The 24,707-nt window shown below is 38.0% G+C and overlaps 2 protein-coding genes across 4 annotated transcripts; both read left to right on the top strand.

Moving 5' to 3' along the window:
* The first annotated feature begins 218 nt into the window (after positions 1-218).
* Positions 219-14,323, top strand: LOC103998034 (potassium channel KOR1-like). 3 transcript variants are annotated; one of them, XM_065168319.1, is made up of 14 exons: positions 227-693; positions 1,884-2,108; positions 2,210-2,273; positions 3,377-3,716; positions 4,845-5,140; positions 5,442-5,522; positions 8,047-8,145; positions 8,503-8,724; positions 8,844-9,032; positions 9,788-9,863; positions 9,955-10,249; positions 10,616-10,737; positions 11,218-11,485; positions 14,189-14,323. In XM_065168319.1, the coding sequence occupies exons 1-13, from the start codon at positions 428-430 to the stop codon at positions 11,478-11,480; spliced, it is 2,538 nt and encodes an 845-aa protein (XP_065024391.1). In that variant the 5' UTR covers positions 227-427; the 3' UTR covers positions 11,481-11,485; positions 14,189-14,323. The 3 variants fall into 3 exon arrangements, with proteins under 3 accessions (XP_009417677.2, XP_018686582.2, XP_065024391.1); XM_009419402.3 differs by lacking the exon at positions 14,189-14,323 and having other exon boundaries at positions 219-693; positions 11,218-11,665; XM_018831037.2 differs by lacking the exons at positions 11,218-11,485; positions 14,189-14,323 and adding an exon at positions 10,408-10,492 and having other exon boundaries at positions 223-693.
* Positions 14,324-14,476: 153 nt separating this feature from the next.
* Positions 14,477-17,185, top strand: LOC103998033 (probable xyloglucan endotransglucosylase/hydrolase protein 28). Its single transcript, XM_009419401.3, has 4 exons — positions 14,477-14,925; positions 15,019-15,119; positions 15,696-15,904; positions 16,484-17,185. Exons 1-4 carry the CDS (start codon positions 14,712-14,714, stop codon positions 16,983-16,985), a joined length of 1,026 nt encoding a protein of 341 aa, XP_009417676.1. The 5' UTR covers positions 14,477-14,711; the 3' UTR covers positions 16,986-17,185.
* Positions 17,186-24,707: the final 7,522 nt, after the last annotated feature.

The following is a 24,707-nucleotide window of genomic DNA, read 5'->3' as shown; positions in this document are numbered from 1 at the left end:
AGAGAATGAGATTAATATGATCGATTTTAATATAAGATTAGTTTGTGGCATGCATGTAATCTATTTTAGATGGACTTGATTAAGATGATCCAACAAAATTAAAGAAATATAATTAGATACTCACAACTAACCAGTGAATTGGACTCTACCAACTAAGAACTATGAATAGGGATCCCTACAGGCGAGTCAGATGAGTCGCCGGTACATTACAAATCTTATCCTCGTCAGCCGTACGAACACCTTTCTCCGCTGGTCGAACAGCCTCCTCTCCTTTCGCGATCTCGCGCCTATAAATTTACCCCCATCTTCTTACTCCGACTTCTATATCCCCCCTCCCTCCCTCGCTCCCTCTTCCAAAGCATTACGGCGGACTCCTTCCCGTGAATACTCTGGTGCTCCTCTCGTGGCTCTCGTGGCAGACCCGACCATGGCGGCGGATACCGCCCGCGTCCGCTGGAGGCGGGCGATGACGTTGGCGATCGCGCCCCGGGAGGCGGATGATGCAGCGGCGACCGACGACGAGATCGAGTACGAGATGGAGTTGGAGGAGCGGATGGGGTCGTCGCACGCGACTAGCCGCTTTCCGCTCTTGCGGTCCGGCCTCGGGCTCTGGCTCCTCGGCCTCGGGCTCGGCCGGAGCGCCAGCAGCGGCGAGACGCTTCTCAAGGGTTTCCTCATCCACCCCGATAACCGGTAACCAATCACCCCTCTCCGTTTGTTTTTTCTCCCCTTTTCTCTAAATTTCCTTATTTTTTTTTCGATTAAAATGTTAATCGGGCCGTTATTAACTACGTAACAACCACAAGATAATGGTCATAATATTCGAAGTCGGTGAGTGTACTGAGCAAGTCAAACTCGCACGATCTTCAAGTGATGCTCTTTTTTCTCCTGAACCCTTATATACGTGTATCCCCCCTTATCGATATGACAAATACGGAAGAGATGGATACAAGGTTTAATCTATCCCATTTTATGATTGTGATATTTCTTGACTGCACCAACTAACTCAGTAAATTGTCGTGATTGAGTCTAATGTTCATTGTAGATTTAAAAGCATTCGGATGTCTAAAACTATTTTTTCTGATTCTAAATTTCTTCACCAAGAGTTCGATCTTGAAGTAAAACTCTTTTTCTACTTGACTCTTATCGATGTGTGAAATTTACACCCTCGTAGAGCTTTTGAGACTCTCCAACTCGAAGGGGGCACTTTCTAGCAAATCACGGGTGTATTTGCTTTCAGGATTAGTTGTCTTTCCCCCCACATGTACACACGGAAAAAAAAGCAAAAAAAGAAAGCTATCACTTTCAAGTGGCAAAACCAAGAGGGCCCAGAACGTACAAATGAACGGCTTTCCTGCCAGGAAGTGTCATGCGAGAAAGAGAGCAAAAGGGTAGACGTCAATTAGTCTCTTCAATCGGGATGGCAAAATTCAAACGAACAAAAGTTGGGAATAATTTGTTGCTCTACACCACCTTCCATGGGACCAGATGTGAAGGGCTCAGTGGCACGTCTCCTCATCTTTGCCCATCTGCACCTTACTGTTTGTTCCCTGCCGATCACAAACAAGATTATCTACCTGCAGTACGTGTACAGCTCCTGCCCGCCGCCTACGCGACCAGCCCAAAGCTGTTGACGCCAAATCCGTGCCGGGTGCCATAAGTTTCTTGGGTGAGGCAATTACGGCTTTCACCTGACTTGGCCGCGACAGGGTGCAGCGAACAGCATCATGGTCGGGTCTCTACCGCGCGTCCAGTGCTCCCCACCGACACAAACGCTTCATGTCCGTGTTACGACTTAAGATACCGACACGTGCTTAAGCCGTTAAGCCCGTGATGGTGTTACGGTAACTCGCGGTGAGGGACTGACGGACGATGTGATGCAGGTGGTACCAGTTATGGACCCAGTTCATACTGCTCTGGGCGGTGTACTCGTCCTTCTTCACGCCCATGGAATTCGCCTTCTTCAGGGGGCTCCCGAAGAAACTCTTTCTCCTCGACATCGCTGGACAGTTTGCCTTCTTCATCGATATCTTCGTGCAGTTCCGCGTCGCCTACCGCGATTCCCACACGTACCGCATCGTTCAATCTCCAACCGACATCGCTTTCCGGTTCGCCTATAATCCGTTCTTGCCCTTACGCCTTACAATTGTAGTTTACTTTGGAATTGCTTTTCATCTGAGATTCCATTTTCACTCAATATATGCTTCAGGTACGTGAAGTCGAGATTTGTTTTTGACTTGCTCGGTTGCTTCCCGTGGGATTATATCCACAAGGTATGCTCCTAATTACTCATCCCTGTATTTTTGGTCTAAGAAAATACTGAATGATTTTAATTCAAAATTTCCAACACAATCTCTTGTATGAGGATGTGTTAGGTTATATTCTTGTATGAAGATATTTGAGGAATTTCCTTAAGAAAATATGCGTCCGGATAATTAATTTTTGTTGTAGCTTTAATAAGAGTATCTTTGGACCCCTACAGGTGTCCATCAGTTTTGGAGTTTCTAGTTGTTTTATTCTCGATATGGAACACAATCACATGATCATCATTCAGGAATATTTCAGCCACGTGAAACTTATAATTTCAGGAAGAGCTTTGACATTCGGCAAAGATGAACAAAGAATTAATTTACGTGTATATACATAAATTCAATTATAGGAGTTAGGAACTTCAAAGTTCCATAATTTCACACATTTTCATATGGAGAATGAGGTTTGGACCAAGGTATGCAAAACCGTATCGTACCGGTGTTTCGAGGTTGGCTCGGTACGGTATGGTACCGGTGTACCGAATAATGTTATATTTTTTTTTTCTATTACTATATCACTGTAGCACTGCTACCGTATATGGTAGAACTGTAGCATTGCTACAGTGTAATACTATAGCACTGTAGCGGTATCGAGCGGTACCATTCGGTACTGCATACTAAGGTTTCGACCATTGAAAACAAAACAGCCACTAAACAAATAAATACAGTGTCATTTTTTAAAATTCATTTTGAATGATTTAGGATTTAATCATTAATTTTATGAATTATTTAAATTATTTTTTTTATCAAATTATAGTGAATAAAATCTGGTTAGCTTGAGTTGGATCAGATTAAAATTATTTAGATAAAGTCAATGGATCTAATTGTCCAGATCCCAATCATCAAGCTACTAAATATGAGTGTCATCAAGAACAAAATAAAAAGTGAACAAATTTCATTACTGTACAAGACATTGACCCAATGAAAGAAGATTTCACATGAAACAATTCCTAATTGTATTAACTCTACTTTTATTTGTTTTAACTCCTATTTTTTATTTGTTATCTAGCATATATACTGAAAAAGGTCACTCAATTTTTTGACATATTTTTTATTTTCTCATACAGGCTTCTGGAAATAAAGAAATAATAAGATATCTACTGTGGATCCGATTAACCCGGGCATGCAGAGTCACGGATTTTTTTCAGAAGATGGAGAAGGACATTCGCATCAATTACTTGTTCACAAGAATTGTCAAACTTCTAGTTGTTGAGCTCTATTGTACGCATACAGCTGCCTGTATTTTCTATTACTTGGCAACAACTCTGCCTGAGTCGATGGAAGGGTATACATGGATAGGAAGCTTACAACTGGGTGATTTCAACTACTCACATTTCAGAGAGATTGATCTTTGGAGGCGCTACGTAACATCATTATATTTTGCCATTGTAACTATGGCAACTGTTGGTAAATTTTCTTTGAGATTTTGAAATATAATTAGGAAAGTAAGTGTTCCACTAATACTAAAAGTGGCACTCTTCTATGGTCTTAGTCCTTTCTATTATGCCTTTCACGTTAAAATATAGAGCAGCAAGTGTTGAACAGACATCAGGCTTTTCTCGCTTATTTGAATTTAGATGTTAAATCTAATTGAACTTAGAAAATTGTTGGTTGCAATTTATACAACTTATGACAAAATAAGAAAGGACTTCATTGCAGGCTGATTCTTGAGCTTCACATAAAACACAAGTTTTTACAATTCATTCAGTAGATGGTTGCAGGACTTACTTTAGACTTCAAAGCCTAACATGTTCTTTACAGCTGAACACATATCAAAAGATGATTCAGTTCAGTTTATGCATATGACAAAAATATAGAGAGCCAGACAGCAAAAAATCATTCTTTTGAAACTGAAATGAGTAAGTTAGAAAAGGCTTAGTGATGGTTGCTTCAAATAATTGGCATTGTTCTAAAAACTGGAATCTAGTAACTGGAAAGATCCACGAGCCCAAATAAAAAAGGACGAACTGATTAGTCAAGAAGGTAATAAATCTTTAATAAAAAAAAAGATGGAAACTTGTTAGGTTGATGCTACTAAGGACATTCAGGACATTTTTTTGAAAGAGAAGTTAGTGAAAACTTCAAATGACTAGGATAGCAAATTTATTCTGCTATGACTACACTGGACTTTAGTAGGCAAACCTGTCTGGATTAAAAAAAAAAGAATATCAGATTATCCTTACATTGTTCTAGGCTAATTTCTAAACGTACTCTGCCATTCTGGATATTTTTACTTGAGAAGAAAAAAAGCAAAGTTTTAATGCCATTTGGAATCTGCATGAGAAATGTCAGATAAGTGTTACATATAAGACATTCAAATATATGTGATAGTTGTGTTGACCATCATATTTCTTTTAAGTTTTAACCATATATGTTTTCCCGGTACAATTTCCAACTTTCTTGAAGGATCATCTACATTTAATGTCATTATTACATAGTGATCTATCTCACAAACTCTTCATCGTTTTCATGTTTTATTATTATTTTTCTTCTTTCTTTTGTGAATCAGTCATTTCGGTATTTTGGTGGCAACAGGTTATGGAGATGTACATGCAGTCAATCCCAGAGAAATGGTATTTATCATGATCTATGTCTCATTCGATATGATTCTGGGAGCATACCTTCTTGGTAATATGACTGCGCTGATTGTGAAAGGATCAAAGACAGAAAGATACAGAGACAAAATGAAAGATCTGATTAAATACATGAATAAAAACAGATTAGGAAAGGACATACGTGACCAGATTAAAAGACATGTACGATTGCAGTATGAGAACATCTACAATGAAGCTTCAGTTCTCCAAGATATTCCAGCCTCAATTCGTGCTAAGGTGTGTATAACAAGGGTCCCAGGACCATACTGGATACTAAATAGAACAGTTATGCAAGACACTTCATATGGTTTCCATTTTGTCTTGTTTCAGTTTTTTACTTTATTGAGTGCTACTTGTAGTTTCAGACTTTCAGTTCTACAGATGATGCACAGAGCTATTGAGTGTAGGAAAAGTTTCTAGCATACTAACTTTTGTTGAGTTGCATGGTCACAGTACTGTGTTCATATTATCATGTGCATTGTTGACAATGTTTTCTATAATCTGATCTTTGGTAACAACTTTGGACTTTATTTTGCAGATTTTTCAAGCTTTATATAAACCTTATATCGAAAAACTTCCGCTGTTCAAGGGATGCTCAGCCGAGTTCAAAAATCAGATTGTAAGCCTCCCCTACTTATTTGTTAAATAATTTATATAAATAAGCTAAGTTTATCTACATTATGTTGGACTTTATGTTAAGCAAGGCTTTCAAGAGATGAAATTCTACTCTTTGAATGCTTCATTCATGCAAATACCGAGTGCTCTCTTATCATCCAAAATGTTCATGTTGCCTTCATGATCCCAGGATATTTTAGTTCGGCCTTTCTGAAAAATTAGTTATAAACGAAACTTAAAGTTAGATTATAATTTATGATTGATTTATAGGTTGATTTATTTATGATTTCATGAACTGTTGGAGAATAACATGGTATTAAGAAATTACCTGTAAGGCTGCTTACATGTACAGGGTGGGCCACAATACAGGGTTTTCCCACTGTAAACTAGGCATTATGGATCTAAATCTTGAAATTCATCTCCTCATGTGCAGGGGTAAGACTTAAAACTCACCCTTCCAAAACCAGCTTCAATGAGAACCTCAGTGCATTTAGCTGCTATTCAAGGTGGCCAACATAGAGAAATAAAAATAGAGCAATAAAGTGATCTTAACGATTTCCGTCAAGGCAGATACATTCTTAAAAGCCTTGACATTTTGGGAACTCCTCTACAGCAACCTCAATCATGCAGCTGTATCTTACTTGAAACCATGTTGACAGTTATGTTATTAATTTAGCTTGTATGATGTTTGTGAAAAGAGCTTCTATAAACCTACTGTACCATCACAGGCTTAACAAGGGTGCACCATCTCAAAAATCTAAGCATGCTCTAGCTGATAGATTGTGAAATAGTATTTTGTGAAGGAAGAAGATGCTTAGAAGCTCATTTTATATCACTTTCTGAAGATTTATGAAGGCTCAAATTTCCTTATGAAATGATTAATACTCTCTACTAGATCAAGGATAAGGTAACCAGTGTTATGATAGATCCCTTGCCAAATGAGATTCATAATAAACTTGATTTATTGTTTTCATGATAGTTTGTCATTTTATTACATCTTTACTACCTTACAGAGCTAGTGCTACAACTCAAGTAAAATTCTCATGTGTATTTGTAACTTATTAGTACATCTGACATCTGAGCTTCCTTTTTTTCTTTGTTATCATTATATTAACATGGCTCCATTATTACAGTTGGATGATTTTTGTTATCTAGTACATTCATTTTGTGATAAAATTGAGGAAGACTATGTTATTTGTTAAGTTCGCCATTACTTGTTTCAACTTAGCCTTTGCAGTTTTAGTTTTATTTTCTAGTTTCTTTCAATTACTTGCATTAGCATTCAAAATTTCTAGGCACTATCATGGTTGAAGTAGTTCTAAACTAATGTCCGACAGACAGCTGCACTAGATTGATTGACAGATTTTAAACTAATTAATGCTTATATATATATATATATATATATATATATATATATATACACACACACACATATGTATTTGCATTACTATGTTACTTTGTCTGTTATGTTAATATCCTGTGATATAGCTGCATTCGAAATTATGATAATTTTCTTGGTGCTTCAAGTTATATGTTTGCTGTATTTGTTATCAGGTGGTATTCTGGTTTTATGCTTGCAACAACAGTTAACAGCTGGACCACCTCACCTAGGCATGCGTATTTCTTGTGCTTTCATACTCATGAAAATAGATAAATGGCCATGCAACATCGAAAAATCATTGAATTAAAGCAAATGTTTAAACTGAAGCAAATTGATGAAATCTGATAACTTTATAAGGTGTCCTATAAATTATTGCTTAAATCAAATTTGCCAATCACCTTTGCTCATCAAGAAATTTGGATATAAAGAGCTTTTTTTTTCTTGTTGAACTCCTGCATCACATGCATAACAAACTTAAGCTCTAGTCATTTTTTATCTATATAGATTCATACATTTTAGGCCTGGATGTAAAGAGCCTTTTGTTTCCAGTTTTTTGTTTTAAACTCCTCCAAGATATAAACAAAAACCTAAATCTCTCATTGAATTTGTCCCAAATTTCATTATCTGTTCTTGTAGGCATCAGGTTGTATTACTCGATATGGGCTTAAATTACTATTAGCTTAATATATACCATAGTTATACTTATAATGAAGCTGGACCATAGATCTTTATAGGAGTGTCATGAACATTTTGAAGCTTTCTTAATTATCTCCTGTATTTTGTCATGCCTGTGCATGGTCAGCTATCAGCAAAGATTCCATTGATATTGAAGGTGAACCATAAATTAAATTAGTGTTATGAAACATTCTGGAGTTTTCTCAATTATCCTCTGTATTTTCTTGTGCCTATGCATGCACATCTGAACTAATATTTCGTGCATCTTATTGCCAAAAATTTAAGGAGATTTTGCTTCTTGTTCTGAGAAATCTTCTTCTGAGCTGAAATGCCTTTTTTGCCTATAATGTTATGGGCTTGTGATTTTTACACCATGGAGCTTGTTGAGCCTAGTTCTTATCTTGTCCAAGATGATGATTTCTATAGTTCACTGAAATATAAAAACAGCTTATAATGTGATATGATGTGGCAGGTAATCAGGCTACAGGAGGAGTCATTCCTTCCAGGTGAAGTGATATTGGAACAGGGCAACACAGTAGATCAACTGTATTTTGTCTTGCATGGTGTTCTGGTAATGATCATAATCTAGTTAGCATGCATCTCTTTTATGATTTTAGCTGTCAGAATCCAATCTATGGACGTAATAAGGGACTATGAATCTCAAATGATATAATAGTGGCATAACCAGCATTTGCTAAAATGAGCACTTTGTTGTTCTAGCCTGTGTTCATAACTTGGATGATATGACACCCAGGATAATCTGACACATAGATGTTTTGCATATATGCATTTTCCACCTCGGATGTCTGGTATACTATGGTCTCTTACCGTGACCTATTATATTTTAGTTAGGTACTGAAGTCCAAATGAGATGATAGCATAATGGCTGACATTGCTCCATCTATTTCTCACACTTTTCAAACTCCAGGATGGAATTAAGCTTGTTGAAAATGGATTAGAAGAGGCGATTCTACAATTGGAGTCTGACAGCTCATTTGGAGAACTTGCCACTCTTTGCAACATTCCTCAGCCTTACACAGTTCGTGTCCGTGAATTTTGTACAGTCTTGCGTATTGATAAACAACTTTTCACAAATATTCTGGAAATATATTTTGTGGATGCTAGGACAATCTTGAATAACCTTCTTGAGGTAAATTTTCATTCATCATTGTGCTAGAATCTCTTTGTTATGCTGACAACACAATTGTTTTTGAGAACCTTCATATGTTATCTAACTGTTCATTAACATGGTAATTTTCATTGTGGAAGGGCAATGAGTCAAATAGCCATATCAAGCAACTGGAATCTGATATCACATTTCATATTGGAAAACAAGAAGCTGAGCATGCTTTAAGGGTTAATAATGCTGCTTATGGTGGAGATCTGAATTACCTAAAAGGTCTAATCAGTGCGGGAGCTGATCCCAAGAAGACAGATTATGATGGGCGTTCACCTTTGGTATGGAATTAGCGGACAATATTTGAAATCTGATTCTTACTTTTGTATTACATACAGAATATTCTCTTTTGGATTCTGATCAAGTTCTACATTCATGTTCTCTTTCATTGTTGGTCAAAAGATCTGGCATGATTCTCTAGATGTTCGGTTTACCATGGTCCTTAATAAGAAGGTTTGATTGAATAAAATGTTAGTTACATTGGAAAAAGGACATCATAAACTTAAAATTCTGCCAAAGTATAATCTTCTAGTTCTTTGATTAGTTTATAATAATTTAGAAGTGCTCTTTCAGCTGAGTTATAAATTATAAATCCATAATGCTTGGCTGCATTCATGATGCTTCATGTCATTAATTACTTCTATGCTCTATGTTTGATCACCTTGAAATACACATATACACATACAAATATTCTTTAGATAATTCTTCTTCGATTGTGCTAAACTTGCTCATGCAAGTTGAAAGTAGGTTGCTTTCATGATATACATTAGGTTTGTATCATGGTCTATAAAATAAGTGCATGCCTTTACCAACTGGAACATGCATCACTAGCGTTATAATCAGGAACCTTTTAGAGAAACAGAAGCATCTATCATATGTTTCAACTATCAGACATATGACTCCTTTTACACATAACACTTACTAATTATTCCTTATGATTGGCTGCTTCTAAGATGTCAAAAGTACCAAATTCATTGCTTCCTATTTTTATTCAGCTTTCAAGATGAACGACCTAACTCAAACTATTTCCTGTCAGCATCTTGCGGCTTCAAGAGGGCACGAGGATATCACTTTGTTCCTCCTTCAAGAAGGCGTAGATGTCAATCTTTCAGGTACCTTTTTTGAGCTTTTGTACAAGTCAATTTGCTTCATGCTATAATATCTTCATGTTTCTATAACTTATATCACGTTCATGTCAATCAGATAAATTTGGAAACACACCATTGTTAGAAGCCGTTAAGCAGGGACATGATCGTGTGGCTTCTTTACTCTTCAGCAAAGGGGCCAGGCTAAATATTGGGGAACCTGGTTGCCATCTTTGTACAGCTGTTGCAAGGGGGGACTCAGATTTTATAAGAAGGGTATTAAAGTACGGAATAGATCCAAACTCAAAAGATTATGATCAACGTACACCTCTCCATATAGCTGCTGCCGAGGGATTGTATTCAATTGCAAAAATGCTCATAGAGGCTGGGGCAAGTGTCTTTGCTATTGACAGGTACTGGCTTGATATTCTACTTATTCTGAATCTGTTTGATCTGTGCCCATTTTTATAGTTGATGTTCAACTAGGAACTTAGACTTCTTAACATTCAACGGATTATCATGTTTTGTGGAACTCTCTTAGTATGCCATGATATTGCTGATTCATTCCCAGGATAATTACCATATTTATGCTTCAAGAATGGAGAATGTCTGAAATTTGTATTGTTTGCCATGATAAAACACAAAGTCATACACAGGTCAGGAGACATTGCACATTCATTCCGGAACTTTCTTCTGTCTCTTTTTTTCCTCTTTTAAAAATCTAATGGCAGTAATTGTTATACATGCTACTATTCCTTAAAAGAATTGCTAAATTACAGGTGGGGAACTACTCCATTAGATGAAGCAGTAAAGAGTGGAAACAGATCCATGACGGTGCTGCTGGAAAAAGCAAAATCTGATGAGCTATCCATGGTTCCTGAGTGTGATCAAGAAATTAAAGGTATATGCATCCTAGCTTTTATATTCCAAAGACTTCCCATAGATCTTATTCTCAAAGTTAGGAATGTTTTTAAGGATAAATTACTCTGTCACAAACTTTTTGTTCGAGGCAAAATACATAATTAACGCCAAAATTATGCTTTTTATTACTGTTTGTTCATCTTGCAACAGCATCTTAATTGCTCATACCCCATAAACCTATCATTTTAAACCTGTTGAACCAATATGTGTTTATCGGTTGTTTATCAGTTTAAATAAGCATTAATAGCGGATCATATTGCTCGGTACCACTTGCTGAATAGTTTATTTTCATCATGTACAAATCAATATATTGGTCAATATTTTGGTATGTCAATATTGATGTCGGGCTGACGATTAAAACCATGCTCAACCACTGTCGTCCTGACCGAAGTATAATGTTACATTTCTACTATTTATAATCTGTGAATAACCGTTTGACATTCTTTTCTTTCCCCCTCAGACAAAACACAGCCTCGGAGGAGATGCACAGTGTTTCCTTTTCACCCATGGGACCCTGAAGAAAAGAGAAGAGAGGGCGTAGTGCTGTGGATCCCTCACACCGTAGAAGAGCTCATCAAATCCTCAAATGAGCTATTGAATTGCTCAGGCTCACGCATACTATCAGAAGATGGAGGCAGCATATCTGATGCAGCCATGATCTCCGACAACCAGAAGTTGTACCTGGTTGCAGATCACAATACTACCGACATGAACAATTCCTAGATCGGGTAGGCATCCAATATTCGCTCACCTCAGATATCAGTTATATTTATCTGTATAATAATTCATATAATTCATTTCCTAGTATTCTTTTGTCAAAACCAACACTCCAAATCCAAGCATATCACCGAATACATTTTTGTTGTTGCAATCTTACAGCTTTGTAAGTATGCAATGTATTACAGGCATGAATCAAGTTACATTTACTCCCACAAAGGGATGTAAAATAATTAGGTGATGTAAAATAAATAAGGCATTAATTTTAATATGATGTAAAATAGATGTTTTTCCCAATCAAAGGGATGCATCATGGAATATTTTACCAATTTTTGATATGTTGAGGTCCCCAACGCCTAACAAAAAAGAAGCAAAGGATTGGACTCGAGATCAACAAATTGCCGGCCTCCATAAATATTTTACCAATTTTTTTTTACTGCAGATGATCTTACATTTTTCCTTCTTATTAATAATGATACTGTTGAATTTTGTCTTTATGTTTTTTTTTTCTTGGAATTAACTATTTATCAAAATACTTGACGAAGTTGAAATTCTAACTCAGATATTTATTTATTTTCACTTGTATCAATCCATACTTAATAAATATCTTATTCCGGCTTAAGCGGATTGGATACATATTGATATTAAAAAAACATTTGTCTAGGAACACTAATGGATAAGTAGCGAAGATGTCATCTGATGTAATAAGATAGACCTTATTTGTTGATAGATCCCGTATTCACCACATAAATTGTTTGATTCTATTTATATTCTCATCTCAAAACAGTAGTTTGCTTTTGAGGTGGATACTTGATTGAATTGGATGGGCTTGCTTAAGTAGTTTGCTATCTTGATTCATCCCCAATTCGGCCTTATCTCAGCCAAGGATGCTTCCAACGTGATCCGAGTTGCATCAATCTCACATACATATAGGGTTTAGGGTTAGAGATGGATCATATTAATCGAACTGTACAAGATTTAAATACATGAGAGATGCACAGGCACGTAGATAAGGGGGTACTTTTGTTCATATGTACATGAGAAATGTCATGTGCAGAGGATCTTTAATATCTGAAGACTAATAATAATGATAACCATACAAAATGCAAACTTTTTATCAACAGGCTTCTTCTCAAGTGCATGTATGTGCATGCTCATATAGTTTGTACTGGGGGGAAATCCTTGTCATTATTTATGTGATCTAAAGTACCAGTATCACACACAATGAAAGAAAGGTTATATATATATATATATATATATATATATATATATATATATATATATATATATTTCTCTCTACTCAATTGATGCCCCTAATAAGAAACTGGTTGTATCTTCATCATCATACTCACTCATTTGATGCCTCAAGGAGATACTACCAACCCATTTAATAGACATCATGAGCTTGGCTTCACTATATTTCCTTCTTTTCCTTTCTCTTCCAACTGTGTATCTTTACATCGTTCTCGCCCCTTGGACGTGAGCTATCATTTCGTTCAAGCCAAACCGATGACCTAGGAACCGGCGAAGTGCTTGCAAGCTCATCACCCTCTCGGTGACAAAGGGATCTGTCCCGCTTTGGCTCGATTGTTTGACCCTCCCTAATAATTCACAGGACATGATGCCAGCCTTGTCTCTTTTTCTTTTGTTTGTTTTCTGCGCTCGGTCACTGAAAAAATTGGACCAAAGCACCTTTACTTTTGCTGCATCATGGCCATGTGTTCCATGGCATTGTACAGTTCTCACGACTTGAGAGGGGCATCTCAGCTTTCATACCTCATTTGTTCAACCTGACCACTCACTACCTGTTCCTTTTGTCTTTCTGTTCTTCTCTGTTGCTTTTTCTCCGATGCAACCTGACCACTCACTACCTGTTCCTTTTGTCTTTCTGTTCTTCTCTGTTGCTTTTTCTCCTCAGATGCATCGGTTAAAAAATTGCTTGCGCTTCAATTTGTTGCATCTACTTAGGTGCATTAGGATTTAGCATCTGCTAGCAGAAAAGATTGAGAGAGAGAGAGAGACAGACAGAGAGAGAGAGAGAGAGAGAACAGACTTGGTCAAATGTAGATGTTAGATGTTGTATCATTAGGCCATTAAATGTTATCGTTAACATTTTAGCAAGTGATATAAATAGCTAAATTAGAACAGACTTATTCTCTTCTCTTTTGTTCTTTTACACGTTCTCAACGTCTATTCATCATTTTCACGGATCTTCATTGACAGGGACCACTTGGTCTATCTCGATGCACCTTGAGGGTACGAGGAATTGTCTATTTATTTTGCCTTTTCGGAGTCACAGAACTCCAAAAAACACCTTTAAGGATAAGGGAGGCACGATTGCCTTATGAGCCCTCGACTCTCCTACTCCTTAATCGATGTGGGACTAAGTTGATCATATCAGGTGACCATCCCTCGTTGGGAGCCAAGGGCTCAAGGGGGGTTTAGGCCGCTCGGGCCTTGCGGTAGGTGCCAATCTAATAGGGGATCACTTGGTCTATCTCGATGCACCTTGGGGGCGCAAAGGATTATCCGCTTTGGGTGAGTAAGATCGAACCCGTATTATTTTATCATTTTGAAATCACATAGCTTCAAAAGATGTCTACGAGGGTAAGGAGGTACGAGCCTTTGGCTTGGATAGTAAAACACATGAGCTTAATTAGGTTGATCTAATCTTACCATGCTACTGCCAAGAAAGTAAAAGAGAAAACTTGCAGGAAATGATTGCTTCAGCTGCAGCCACTTATCACAGCTCATCTGTGAGGGAGACAGGGCCCCATATATTCTTGGGAGTTGCATGATATCCCATGTGGGGATGGAATGAGCTATGCAGAACTGGAATCAGATATCCACATTGCTGTGTTTGCTGTTCGGTGACATCAAGGTAGAAGAACATCAAAGAAATGAAAAAGGACAAACTGAGAGGGTGTGTGTTTGTTTGTCAAACAAGGAGTGAATCTCAATGGTTCCACTAAATAAAGATCATGTTTTTCACCAAATATTTCATTTATTTGTTATGATTATTGATTCTCCGAAACCTTCTTGCAAGCATCCGAAGAGCAGCACTGAGAAGTCGTGAACGGGTTGCTCCCTGCGCTATTAAAAGCCAATCTTTGCTTCCCCTTTCCACTCCCATCCCTTTCTTCCTCTCTTCTTCTCTTTAGAGAACAGAGAGGGCAAAGAAAGGAGGCTCTTTTCCTCTTTTTATTTGAACTAACCCACAGGGGAGTAAGCAGAGAGATGTTGAGCTCTTTGTTTCCTTCAGCTTTCTTCTTCCTCTGCTTCTTTGCCTGCTCTCCCCTGTCCTTGTTCTTGTCCGATGCGTCTGCTGGTGTTACGCATAGCCTTCCGACTCTGTCGTTCGAACAGGGGTACACCCAACTCTTCGGCGATGGCAATCTGATGTTGCTCCGCGACGGGAAGCGGGTTCACATCTCCCTCGACGAGCGAACAGGTCTTCCTACCTCTCCGTTTCTTCAAAATCGCACCTTTTGATCTTTTCCTCATGTTACATGATGAAAATGTGGCCGCTTTGTGAACGCCTCAGGTGCTGGATTCGCGTCCCAGGACCTATATCTCCATGGCTTCTTCAGCGCCTCCATCAAGCTTCCTTCCGATTACGCCGCCGGCGTCGTTGTCGCCTTCTATGTATGCTTCTCCACATAGGCTTCTCATCAGTATAATCTTTGTTTGGCTCATTTGTGCATATGTAGTCTTCTATGATATCCTGTGTTATGCCACGATATGTATTTGTCACCAAAGATGCAAATGTTTTTTGTTTGATCCATCACACTAATCTGAATAGCCTATGTGATTTTTCTTCCCTTGGTTTTGGTCAGCTTTCGGTAATCTTCAATTGGTCATAGGCATACGTTTTTGCATTGGACTTCCAATTAGACTATTATGTTGCACTACAAATTCTGCTATCTTTTGCTCTTAACCCCTCATTTGGGGTTCTTATTTCAACGAGTATACATAAATTGTTTTTATTTCAGAACCTTGCAGTAGACGTTTGATTCTGCCATATATTATAATAAACATACAAACGACTTATTTACCTTCTGACGTGATAATTAGCATTTAGCCTTTGTCTTAGGTGCTGGAGGCTAAGGCTTCTACGATTATTTGGACTGTTTCTTCTTTCTTCTTGGTTTAATCTCTACGAATGGTCTTGATGATACAAAATTTGGTTAGCATTTCCCATTTTATTTTCTTGAGCTGCAGATGTCGAATGGGGATGTATATGCGAAGACCCATGATGAATTGGACTTTGAGTTCTTGGGAAACATAAGAGGGAGGGAGTGGAGAGTTCAGACCAATGTCTATGGAAATGGTAGCACAGCTGTCGGAAGGGAAGAGAGATATGATCTCTGGTTCGACCCAACTGAGGATTTCCATCAGTACTCCATCATATGGAACCACGAAAGGATCATGTAAGTCCTGATAGTTGGAAGATTACAAGTTTATACAAGAAGAGAAAGAAAAACTATAAATTGTTTGGTCATTTCGAATATGATTAATCTCTTTTCTCCTTGGTGATTCAGTGTATTGTTTGTTTCCTGATATTCAAAGAAAACATTGTTTTTGAAAGTTTTGATGTTGAAAATGTTGGTGAAATTGTCCACTTGGTAATATTTATCATTTTATATGCTTAAGTGTAGTCTTTTCATTTTTCTTTGGACTAAATGTTTAGTAGAAAGGTATTAAATTTTAAAGGAAGTTCCAATGACCATTTTGCTACTATTCCTTGAATTTGATATTCTCCCTATCATTTTTGTGTTAGGTTTCTTGCTCATTTTATAATCTTATTCTTCCTTGACATGAATAGTGCTTGAAGTTCCGAAAGCATCGACCAGCGTTCATTTCCTTTGGCTCTCTTTTGATAAAGTTCAACTATCGCAAAGCACTATAACGAAACAAAAGCCACATAACAAATGATGCATACATGGTTTGCTAGATTTAGTGCTGCCAGGCTTATGTATCATTTTACTTAACTTCATCTTATTGTGCAGATTCTCCATTGATAACATTCCAATCAGGGAAATAGTGAGGACTGGGGCCATTGGTGGGTGCTTCCCATCCAAGCCAATGACCCTCTATGCCACCATTTGGGATGGTTCTACCTGGGCTACTTCGGGCGGCCGCTACAAAGTCAATTATAAGTATGCACCGTATGTTGCTGAATTCGAAGATCTTATCATCGGTGGTTGTGCAGTGAACCCCATGGATCATTCTTCAGATTGTGAGAAGCCTGACACTGCCATCTCCGATTCATTGACAATGTCACTGGAGCAACAAGCTCTTATGGATCGATTTCGTAGGAGACATATGACCTATTATTATTGCTATGACCGTGACCGGTACCCGATCCCTCCACCCGAGTGCAATGCCGATCAGATCGAAGCAAGATTATTCTACGGACGGGACGGTGTGAAACTTGGAGACCACAGGGGTCGCCGCAGGAGAGGCCAAAACAAGCACAGCAGAGTGACCCAAGCTGATGCTGCATTTTAAGTCTAATTACTTCTCGTTGGAGTAGACCGAATTCGCGCTGTATAGTGCGAGGATCAATTGAGGTTTGTTTATCATGTAGAGATGTTTAGATCAGTTATATCCATTGGTATTTCGATGCTAGGTTTCAGTTGTTGCTGGCCAATACTGTTTTGATGCCACTGTCTTCATTTTATATGTATATTATCATACTTGATTGCTAATGATCCGTTCACCCGAAATAACAGGAAGAACACAATTCACAAAATCAGAAAGGTTAGCAAATTTTTATCTGCTAGTCAGGAAAGGAAAAATTAGTGTAGGTATCATTTTGTGAACTTTGGCAATGTCTCTGATACAACATTGCTATGATTTAAAATATGTGAGTAATGCTCTACAGATTTTTGTATTGGAAAGAGGAAACCTTACAAATATGTGAGTGATAAGGCACCTATCTATCAGAACCCTACCTTCTCTCCAAGTAATGCTCCATAGATTTTTGTATTGGAAAGAGGACACCCTACAAATATGAAAGTGATAAGGTACCTATCAGAAACCTTGGTTATTCTTGGAACCTTCATCTTAACCCATCTACTCATTTGAATCACTTGAAGTTTATCATATGCAAAATAAGTAGGTGGTTGAGACAAAAATAGAAGTGGAGTGGATGGATAGTGTTGGAGAGACTCCTTTGTAATTTTACCATGCATGCAGGTTATCCATCCTGTGTAGAATATGCCTTCCACTTGCATAGGAAAGAAGAACACATGAAAGAAGACATCTTGAGTAGGAAACTGATAAAGACCTTTCCAAATTTTGCTATCTCACTTTGGCTTTTCATCTTAATTATTGTTTGTTATTTTATTAATTTTATTGTATATATTTTTTATTCAAGGCAGGATGGATTTCTCAAACAAAAAAAGGATCAATGTATTAAGAATTGGTGCAATGAATTAAACCTAACCAAATTAACAAAAAAAGTTAAAACTATAATTATATGAAATGAAAAAAGCTTTTAAAATTTATAAAAATTGAAATAGATTTTGGAAGGCATTAAATTGATGTATCTATAAATGTATAAATATTTGAATAGTTTTGGTTATATTAAAATATATAATAAAATATAGCTATGTATTTATAGTCTAAACATTATTTTAAATTATAAAAATAATTTATTTTATGGTCCCTTTGATATTTTAAATATTCCATGTTTATATATTGCACAAATAATATTGTAATTGATTTTTTTAAACTAAAAATATATGAATTTTATGTTGATATGTATTTTGGATTTTTATAAAATTATAATATTCTTATATTAAAATATAAAATTTATTTCTCAGACTTTTAAGTTATCCAACTGAAAAGTTTTGAAGATGGATTGATTTCAAACCGGTTAAAATTTGATCGAACCAAATCAAACCAAGCCTAGCAAATAAAATAATCTAAACAGTCTATTTTAGAACTTGTAAAAAACATTCAAAATGTTGATTTTATTATGGATTTTATAGTGATTATCTTATGGAAATCATAAGCTATGCATTTAGACTTTCTCTTGTTTTAACACTATGTTTGAAAAATCAAAATAAAAAATAATAATTACACAAAAAAAATCTATTCTAGCTAATTTGAAAACATAACATTCAAGAATTTTTGTATGATGATAGACGAATCGTGTTTACACCTCATAAACATCAAGAAAATATACATTAAAATGCGTCCATTTGCTTTATTGATATCACCGCTGCGTGCTAGAAAATTAACAAAAATAATTGAGGACTATTATGCACATCAAATTTCTATTATCATTATTGAAGTAATATGCATATATTCTTTCTTTCTTGTAGTTGCCTAATCTATACCATAATTGGTTATAGAATATAATCTTAAATAGAATACATAACTAAAATAGATAGATCCACTCAACTTGCATAAAAAGATTGACTATTTTTGTCATTTTATATTTGAATTAAATCCAAAAAATTGTGGTATCTTCTTCATGATTTCAAGCATAGAGATTTTATGGTCCATAAGAAAAGTTATCCTCTTAAATTGGCAGATAACTGAGTACATTATTACTAAGTGCATTTCCCTTCCATTTCCCCCCCTTCTCCAACTCCTTTATATACCCTCCTTAGTCTCCTCTCCAAGGCCAACGCAAGCATCGGAAGCTCGAGAGGATCAAAGAGAAGGTGTTCTTCCTTGATTTGTCTAAGGTCACCATTGTTGTTCCTTGGGTGATAAAAGCTTTTCTTCTTTTCTTTCTGAATTGTATTTAGTCTTTTCATGGTCAATGAGGTTTGTTCGGCCTTCGGGGTTTCACAATGCAGGGATTTGCTTTCCTTTCTCGTTCTCTAGCTTGTGTTTGCGATGGATCCAAGACGTGCATCTGTCAGCAACCTCACCTGTTGGCATGGGAAGCCCGACGAGCAGAGTTGCGTCAACTATTTAAAGAGCGGGTTGCCCCGCCGCATCCTGTACTACAAGCGTGGCGAGTGGACGGATTTTCCCGAGTCGGAGAGGAAGGTGATCATCAACGGATGCCGCCACCAGATGCCCTGTATGTACGCCTTGTTTGGTTACGAGCTAGTGCTTGTTGACCTATTATGCATGGTCATGTCGAACTCGACGACAAAGAAACGTAACTCCGTGGCATGGATCGACGAGGCCGATCGATGCTTCTTCCCTAGCCAATCATTCGACGAGGGAGCCGATGAACCCAGCGAGCAGGTTTCTGGTGCGGTCAGGCCACAGACGTCTTCTGTTCCGCCCCCTCCTGCCCCGGAGGCTAACGTACACAATCTGCAGAGGGACAGTTCAACCTTCGTCCTCATACGGAAAATTTTCCTTTCGGGGATGCCATCCTTTGTTAAACCCGAGAATGTACTGTGCATACTCGAGTATGTTCCAAAAGATACTTCCGCTCTAGTGCAACACCATGCATTTGAGAGTCAGCTGAGATCCAGGATAGAGAAGCGTGGGGATGCAAATGTCAGGGACGCATGGTTTGGATCAACGACGCAGGAAATCTTCAGAATTCTGGCCCATGGATTTGGGTCGGCGGTCGCACCCACCGCAGGAGCAGCTTTCGGCAGCGGCATCTACCTTACGCCATGCGGGCGTTCCTTCTCCAGGTTCTTTGTTTTGGGTGATAGCAACTACTGCTGCTTCTTGCTTCGATACAACTGTGTGATTTGGCTCTTTCGCAGCGTCAATCTTTGCGGTGCAGACCAGAACGGAGTACAGTGCATGCTGCTATGCCAAGTCATCTTGGGAAACGAGGAACTAGTCCGGCCTGGTTCCAAGCAAAACTCACCCAGCAGCGATAAGTATGATTCTGGGGTGGACAACCATGCTGAACCCAGGTGTTACGTGGTATGGGCCAGACATGCAAACAGTCGTACTCTTATTCTTCCTAAATATGTTGTCGCTTTCAAGTTGCCACCGAATCTCCAAGGTATGTGATGATCAGAACCCAAGACATTAGATCATCTTCTTTGAATGAGATCTTCGTTCTTGCTTGTGGCAGCGTACTTCTTTGATCTAAGGGATGTCCGCTGTGACAAGTATCCGATAAGAAACATTCCAGATTTCAATCGGCTCACTGGTCCTGTGAGCGTCCCGACCTTCTCTCCTCTGCTGGTACTGTCGATATGAATGCTTCGGTCGGTGAGGTTTAAGCCGCCCTAATTATTACATCATTGACCGTCTATTTCAGAGAGAAATGTACGTGGCACTTCCAGATGTGGCACACCCGTTGCTGTATACTGTGGTGTACGCTATGGTGCAAAACCACATTTCTCCGATAGACAAGGAGTTGCTCTACCGCCATCATCTTGAGTTCCAGGTACGTCCGTAGCAGAACATTTGTGTTTGATGTAGCTTCTTTGGATCATCCATTGAGCTTGTTCCATTGATTTTTCTGGTTCCATGGCTGTTTCACAGGCCTTTGCGTCAACTGATGATGAGTTCTTTAGGAAGATAACGGTGATTTTAGGGGATCGGCTTCCTGTATCTGAACTAAACAGAACCAGAGATCATGTAAGTTGGCTTTCTCTTTGTTTATGCTGCAGTCACATTATATGCATGTCATGACACTCCTTGGGAAATGTTAATGGTTTTACAATCTCACGTAAAGAACAGATCTGATGAGAGAGTCCAGCGTGGATGATGCCATGTCGAGGAGGAAGCCAAATAGCATTGCTGCAAAGAAGGCTAATGACTGAAGCGGCCACCGAGGGAGCTTAACTATCAGTTCATTGCTGCACATAAGATTTCCGAGCCCTTTGGCTTTGTCATTGGCTCTTTCGACCTATGTTTACAAAACCTATAGTAATAATTCCTTTCACCGATGTATGTTCCGTGGCCATCATTTGGCTTATATATATGTAAGCATGTAATCTGGAATCGCAGATTTCTGAAGGGCATTGGTTGCTTACCGCATGCTTGCTTTGACATTGACTTCTTTTGAGCAGCGTTTAGTTGCTTTCATGTACAGATTTGTAGACTAATTGCCGCAGAATCATCAACACTGACCAAAGACTATTGATTGTTTTACTGAATATTCCCAAGACTCCATTTAAAATAACATAAAATTTGTCAAGCACTTATACTCAAAAAAATTAAAGGATGTACCAAATCTCACTGGCAGTGAGTTCTAGAAAACAAAAAAAAATTAATGAATACTCGGAAGACATGTTTTTAGGGAATTCAAGATTAAGATCAGAATCTGTTAAAGATATTCTTTCAATCAAGTCAAATTTGATCTTCGTTCTAGTTAATAAACTAGAAATTTTTCTTTAAGATGATGGGAAAATGAATAAAGAGAATTTTTATATAAACTCGTGGGAGGAGATGCTCAAGATAAGCATAATAGTGAAGAGGGTTATCTTGAAGTAGGCAACTCTCCTTAAATGGAGGAAGAGTGTTGATTGGACTAGAGTTATAAGAAATGCTCTGCCAAGGATGGAAGCATACAAGCATGGAAGTGTTGACGTGAGAGGCTTACAAATGTTGAAGTGTGCTTCGATCTCATTTAAGCAAACATGAAAGAGCACTACCAAAGTTGGCCACTCAAAATGAGAAGTAATGCATTGCAAGTATAAGATTGTTGTTCTTAGTTTGAGTAATTTTGAATCTAGTACTGAAGATGAGGCATAGCAAGAACTCTAGATGGGAGCAATGCACTTATTGAATGCATTCTAGGGTTGAGTCAGTAAAATAAAAGCAACTTAAAATAGAAAGTAATTGGCTAATGGAAGTAGATATCAAGCTTAATGGTTGAACGATTTATGCAATAGTGGACATAGCACGATTCATAATTTCATTATTGATCATAAAGCTAGAGAAAAGTCCAAACCAAATGAAAGTGTTGGAGGCAAAAGAGATCTTCAAGTCCAATCAAGATAAAGATACGGAGAAGTACTAATATGATAATAGTGATATTAGATGATTTTAAATGAAAGTGTTCAAGACAAAAGAGTATTAATGATGAAAGTGTTCAAGGCAAATAATATAGATGTCATTCAACAATTCCTTCATGTATTCCCATGGGCAATGATGACCCTTATGTGGTCCTGAGGAGTGACAATAGACCCTTAAGAACTATTGATGATGATGTAATTAAAAAAAAAATCAACATAAATATCATAATGTTATAATCATCAATATTCAAGTTACTAGATATTGTATCTACACAATTGCTTCGAGTTTGAGCCGAAGCGAAGCCTCTAATGATACATTATAGCATGTCTTAATTGCTCGTATTTTGACACGTCATTTTTTTCTAGAAAAAATAAGATTATTAAAAACACACTATACTTTGAGGAAGAATGAAGTAAACGAGTATAATTAAGTCTACTCCACACACTCTATCCTCTATCATGAGAGATTGTTCAAGATATTAATGATGATTTAGGATGCTATGTATTTTTAAAAGGTTTGCTTATGAGGCTTACCTAGATGAAGGATAGAGTAGAAGGACATAATTGAGTCCACGTGATACTCTTGATAATTTAGGTTGTTGTGCTTCCTAGAATATGTTTTCCTAAGGAGCTTGCCTTAGAAGAATGGAGTAAAAGGTCACAGTTAAATCAACTTGACAAACTCCATCCTCAGTGATTATTAAAAATATTGATGATGATTTAGGTTATTTTATATTCTAAAAAGGATTTGCTTAGAAAGCTTATGAGGAAGAAAGAAAGAAGAATAGATTGAGTTTGTAATATGCACTTTTTATAGATTCTTCGAAATGCTAATGATAATTTAGGTTGGTGTTAATTACATCTAGGTTGCTCTATATCCTACAAAGAGTTAGTTTAGGAGAAGGCTTACCTAGAGGAAGAATGGTGTAGAAGGATATAGTTAAGTTTAATGTATATCCTCGTGGATTCTTAGAGATGTCCATAATAATTTATGTTATTCTTGTTAGGATCAAGAGCACTAAGAGGAGGGGGGGGGGGGGGGGGGGGGAGTGGGTGAATTAGTGCAGCGGAAAATTTTCGACGATTAAAACTGCGTTCGTACGATAAAAGCGATTTTGGTAAGAAAGACGATTCGTAAATCACTTTAACTTGTGATCAAGCGAGATGCAGTTAAAGCAAATATATAGAGGCAGTTTGCAGTTAAGATAGACAACAGAATGTAATAGCAAACTGGAATATGACGTTCGTCCGATAAAAGTTATTTCCGTCTTAACGCCGATTCGGAAAATACTTAACTATGAAACACGTTCGTAAATAAGCAGAGGGCAGTAAGCTACTGAGGAGATTTGCAGTAAAGATAAGATGCTCAAAGTAAATGCAAACCGAGATTTAGAGTGGTTCGATCAATCTTGACCTACATCCACTTTTGGCTTCCTCCACCAACGAGGTCATCGACATCCACTAGAGGCCTTCCTTCAATAGGCGAAGGCCAACCACCCTTTTACAGTTTCACTCATTTTGACGGGCTTAGGAGACAACCATTACAGAAATTTCTCTCCTCTATTGAAAGATCAAAACTTGGAAGAAAAAAGGGAGGAGAACTTCTAGCCTTTACAACACTTTTGAGCTCTAAAAATCACAGAGTAAGATTGGATTTTCGATGCCCTTTCATGCAGGAAAGGGTGGGGTATATATAGGCCCCAAACTAGTTTGAATTTGGAGCTCAAAAATATCTTTTTTTGGATTTTCGGGGTCCTGGCGGTACTACCTCCTGATTGGGGCGGTACAACCGCCTGGCAGCTCGGAGACTGAGCCTCTGGGCAATGCCACCGCCTAACAGGGGCGGTTGCACCGCCCAATCTCGCTCGAAGACTGAGCCCAGGCGATGCCACCACCTAACTGGGGCGGTTGTACCGCCTAGCTTTCCTGGGAGACCATCTCCTGAGTGGTGCCACCGCCGACCCTAGCAATTCTGGTCCAAATGGGTTGATCCATTCGACCCAATTTGGGTCTATCAATAGCCCAATTGCCCCCAGATTAAGTTAATGGGATCATCTCCCATTCCTAACTTAATCTACATTCTAACTACGATATTTCTTAAGACATTTACTACAACTTGCTCCGGTGCGTCAATCGCTTCTTCTAGCGAGCTTCCGGTGAACTTCCAGCGAACATCCGACGAACCTTCGGTGATGCTCCGGCGGACTTTCGGCAAACTCCTGGACTTGCGATGATCCACTTTGCAAGTTTCGACGAGCTTCTTTAGCAAGCTCCTGGACTTCTCGGATTTGTTCCCGCAGAACCTCCGACGACTGTCCGGACT

Source organism: Musa acuminata, chromosome BXJ3-9, assembly GCF_036884655.1.
Source record: "Musa acuminata AAA Group cultivar baxijiao chromosome BXJ3-9, Cavendish_Baxijiao_AAA, whole genome shotgun sequence".
Lineage (NCBI taxonomy): Eukaryota > Viridiplantae > Streptophyta > Magnoliopsida > Zingiberales > Musaceae > Musa > Musa acuminata.
This window is presented reverse-complemented; position numbering and strand designations above follow the sequence as displayed.